The 3,746-nt window shown below is 37.4% G+C and overlaps 1 protein-coding gene across 1 annotated transcript; it reads left to right on the top strand.

The window, feature by feature from the left end:
• Positions 1-234: 234 nt before the first annotated feature.
• Positions 235-3,158, top strand: CCNG1 (cyclin G1). Its single transcript, XM_009704832.1, has 5 exons — positions 235-498; positions 1,600-1,853; positions 2,447-2,525; positions 2,607-2,705; positions 2,967-3,158. The coding sequence occupies exons 1-5, from the start codon at positions 235-237 to the stop codon at positions 3,156-3,158; spliced, it is 888 nt and encodes a 295-aa protein (XP_009703134.1).
• The last annotated feature ends 588 nt before the right edge of the window (positions 3,159-3,746 follow it).

Genomic DNA, 3,746 nt, shown 5'->3' with positions numbered 1-3,746 from the left:
CCGGTGTTTGCCCGGGCATGCATCGAGCATGTGTTTTGCCCGGGATGTATCGACAGCCGTTCCAAGTGTTCCACACGTACTGCTGATCGGCAAAAGTACTTGGACCTACATATGAGTAGTTCACATAACTACAGAGAAAGGAAAGCTTCTACCTTTGCTTTAGAGACAACTGTAACTTGGTAAGTTTTTCTCCTTTTAGCTGTTTGGTACATTTACCTTTGTTTCTTGTTACAGATGATTGAAACACTTGTAACTACTGAAGCTCGGGAACTGCTGTACCAGCTCACAGCCCTGTTGGAACAGGAGCTAAGATGTCAGCCAAAGGCCTCTGGCCTGAGACTAATCGAATCTGTTCATGATAATGGCCTCCGAATGACTGCGAGGCTGCGAGACTTTGAAGTGAAGGATCTCCTCAGCTTAACTCAATTCTTTGGCTTCCACACAGAGACGTTTTCCCTAGCTGTGAATTTCTTGGATAGATTCTTGTCAAAAATGAAGGTAAGGCTTTTTAAAGTGTTCAGTTCTGAGTCATTAGCTTCTGCTCATTGCAGCCTTGTTCCTATTACAAGTTAGAAAATCTTGGTTTTGGATGGCTAAAGGTTAAGCTCCTTCCAGAGATTCTGATTTTGTAAGAGCTCAAAAAATGGCTTTAGCTGTTCAGATATTAGTATTGTTAAGAAAGCTGTTTCCTCTGGAAAAGAAAAGGAAGAGAGCATGAGTTTCAACTTGAGGGTGCCCATAGGTTTGGAAATGCAGGCCATATTAGTGGGTTAGATCAAGACAGATTGTCTTGCCTGTTGCATGTATACCAGAACACCTTAAATTACTTCTTATTTTACTACTGTTTCAACCTACCCGTAAGCCTCCTGTATATCAAGAGGCTTGATGCTGTTCAGCACTTACAATCTGGTAAAACATTTAGTTAGCGCTCTGTTCTACTGCACATATGCTACATGCACATGCTGACCTGGGTTGTTTTTAATTGTCTAATGAGACAGGATTACCACTGTACTCTTTTGGTAAAGAATAAAAGCTTGTTTTTCTTGTGTGTGAAAACAAAAATGAGAAAGCTAGACAGAGTGGATAGGAAAATGATGATTTGAAAGACTCCTGAATCCCAAATAAGCAGTAAAAATGGGGACTGTAATGCCTGTGGAATAAAATAAGTTTATATCTATATATGTACATGTATATGTGTGTGTGTATACATAGAAAAGAGTGGAAAAAAAACAATTATTTTTTTTTGTATAAGCCAATATGTACAACATTTTAAGTCCTAAAAGCTTCTGATTAGGCTATCATAGAACCTCATTAAGTAACCAGTTCTACCTCAATCAAAATATACTGTTCTGCAATCTTGCTTTTTAGATTAATGAGAACTTGTACTGTGTAACGGTATTCTCATTTAGTTAAATAAAGATAAGCATGTAAGTAAATAAAAGACTTAGTTCTCGATCTTCAACAAACAACAATCTCCCCCTGCCTCCTATAATTTTTTACTATAATACATTAGTGCCTACATAGTTTGGTACTTACATGTTGTAATGGCTGATCAAAGTCCTTCCTCTTTGATAGTAAAAACAATTTATTTTTCTTTAGGTACAGCCTAAACACTTGGGCTGTGTTGGACTCAGCTGCTTCTACTTGGCTGTGAAGGCATCAGAAGAAGAGAGGAACGTTCCCCTAGCCACTGACTTAATTCGGATAAGCCAGTATAGGTTTACTGTTTCTGATATGATGAGAATGGAGAAAATTGTATTGGAGAAGCTGTGTTGGAAAGTCAAAGCTACAACAGCCTTCCAATTTCTACAACTATATCATTCACTCATTTACGAGAATTTAAGCTGTGAAAGGTAAAATATCTAATACTTATTTTGCTATGACTGTATATGATCAGGAAGCTTATGTAGGAAAGTAAGCAGGGAAATTACTTGAGTAATTGGCCTTTCTATACTTAAAAAACCCACAAACTCTCCCCCTTGTTGGTAAATATCATAAATGTGAATATCTGTGGTTTAATATTTTAATTTTAAATGTTGTTTACATAAATTATCTAAAGAGTATTGCTCTCTGAGCTGAAAACCAAACTTGCTCAATAATGATGGTGTAATAAACCTCTGCTTATGCTGCACTAAGTATTGCCTCATTGCAAAGATTTCAAAATCTGGCTTAGAAAGAGATTCCTTTTGCTAGTAAGCACTAAAATTCCTTGTTGGTAAGCCTATTTGACAATGCAACTCTCCCCAATCTAACATAAGATTTATTTTTGGCATTAGAACTGCCAAAACTGAACACCTGTTTGACTGTAACTCTAGAACTTCTGGGACAAATGTGACCTTTGTTTAGATAACAAATATTCTTGCTGCTTCTCTGAGTTCCCAGGGTGATGCTGTCCTCATCAAATTTGCATTTTCCTTCTACATTCACTCATCTGATTTTGTTACAGGAGAAAATACCTTAACTTTGAGAGACTTGAGACCCAGCTTAAGGCATGTCACTGCAGAATCATGTTTTCTAAAGCCAAGGTAAACATATTGAAAGCTTGAAGACAATGAGACTATGAAACTTAACAAAGCAGTGTTTAAAAATTTTTTCTCTCTCTCCAGCCTTCTGTCTTGGCACTGTCTATTATGGCACTAGAGATAGAAGAACAAAAACTCCTGGAATTGACAGAGGCATTGGAATTTCTGCAGTTGCATTCCAAGGTATGTATAGACAAAGTTTCAGGGGAGGAAGGAGGGAAAATACATGCAAGGGCCTACACAGTGGGAAAGCGGGAGGTCCGTTGGCATACTAGTTTCTTTTGTGGCTTTGTTGGGTTTTTTGTTTTGGTTTTTGTGGGGGGTTTTTTGTTTTTTTTCCATTTGGCTTGGGATCTCTGGCTTCCTGTCTTCTGTGAAGAAACTGGAAGTACATGTATGAAATAAGGATTTAATAAGTTATTGAGATTCTGTCTTGCTATTTAGATAAACAACAGAGATTTGACCTTCTGGAAGGAACTGGTGTTAAAGTGCCTTACAGAATATTCCTCCAGCAAGTGTTCCAAACCAAATGTCCAGAAATTAAAATGGATTGTGTCTGGACGTACAGCACGGCAGCTTAAACATAGCTACTACAGAATAACACACCTTCCTACAATTCCAGAGACCAGCTCGTAACAGGTAAATCCTTGTAAAATCAACTTCTGATAATGTAGAAGTAATTAGCTGTACACTACCTCAAAGTTTCTTATTTTGTGTAGGTAACCTCTTGGAGACATGTAACATAAACATAGTAGGCCTGTCATAGAAGCTGGCCTATTCTCACGTTCATGCTTGAGCCAGTGCTGTACCTAAAGAAGTGGCAACCTAATATATGAACGTTGGAGAAAGAACTGATCCTCTAGTGTGCTGTGGGAGCAGAAATGTGTTCTACAGACATTGGGACTTCATTCAGACTTAAATGTGGAGTAAAACTGGTAAAAAGGCAGAGAATAAACTTTGCTTGTTCCTATCCTAAAAAGAATCGTCTAAGAAGAAACAGTTGCCTATTAGAATGAGTTTCTTGTAATGGTTCACTTAAATCACTTAAAAGGAAGAGAGTTTTATAGAGTTTTACTTGTATAACGATCTGTTTAGAAAAGTCTAAACTCCTTAATTCAGTTATAAATGTTCTTTTACTCTAGAAATTGTGAACTACTTCCTTATCTAGACTTTTAATTCCAAAGGCTACATCTTTTCTGTAACAGCTGTCTTGCTGTTGTCTTG

This window comes from Cariama cristata, unplaced genomic scaffold, assembly GCF_000690535.1.
Source record: "Cariama cristata isolate BGI_N322 unplaced genomic scaffold, ASM69053v1 Scaffold15047, whole genome shotgun sequence".
In the NCBI taxonomy this organism is placed as follows: Eukaryota; Metazoa; Chordata; class Aves; order Cariamiformes; family Cariamidae; genus Cariama; species Cariama cristata.
Note: the sequence above shows the minus strand (reverse complement) of the source record. Positions and strands in the feature narration are given on the sequence as shown.

Excerpts from the sequence above, each read along its gene's own strand:
- CCNG1 (XM_009704832.1), top strand. The coding sequence starts at position 235 with ATGATTGAAACACTTGTAACTACTGAAGCTCGGGAACTGCTGTACCAG. Across the intron at positions 499-1,599 it reads GATTCTTGTCAAAAATGAAG|GTACAGCCTAAACACTTGGG; the intron begins GTAAGGCTTTTT and ends ATTTTTCTTTAG. Across the intron at positions 2,706-2,966 it reads TTCTGCAGTTGCATTCCAAG|ATAAACAACAGAGATTTGAC; the intron begins GTATGTATAGAC and ends CTTGCTATTTAG.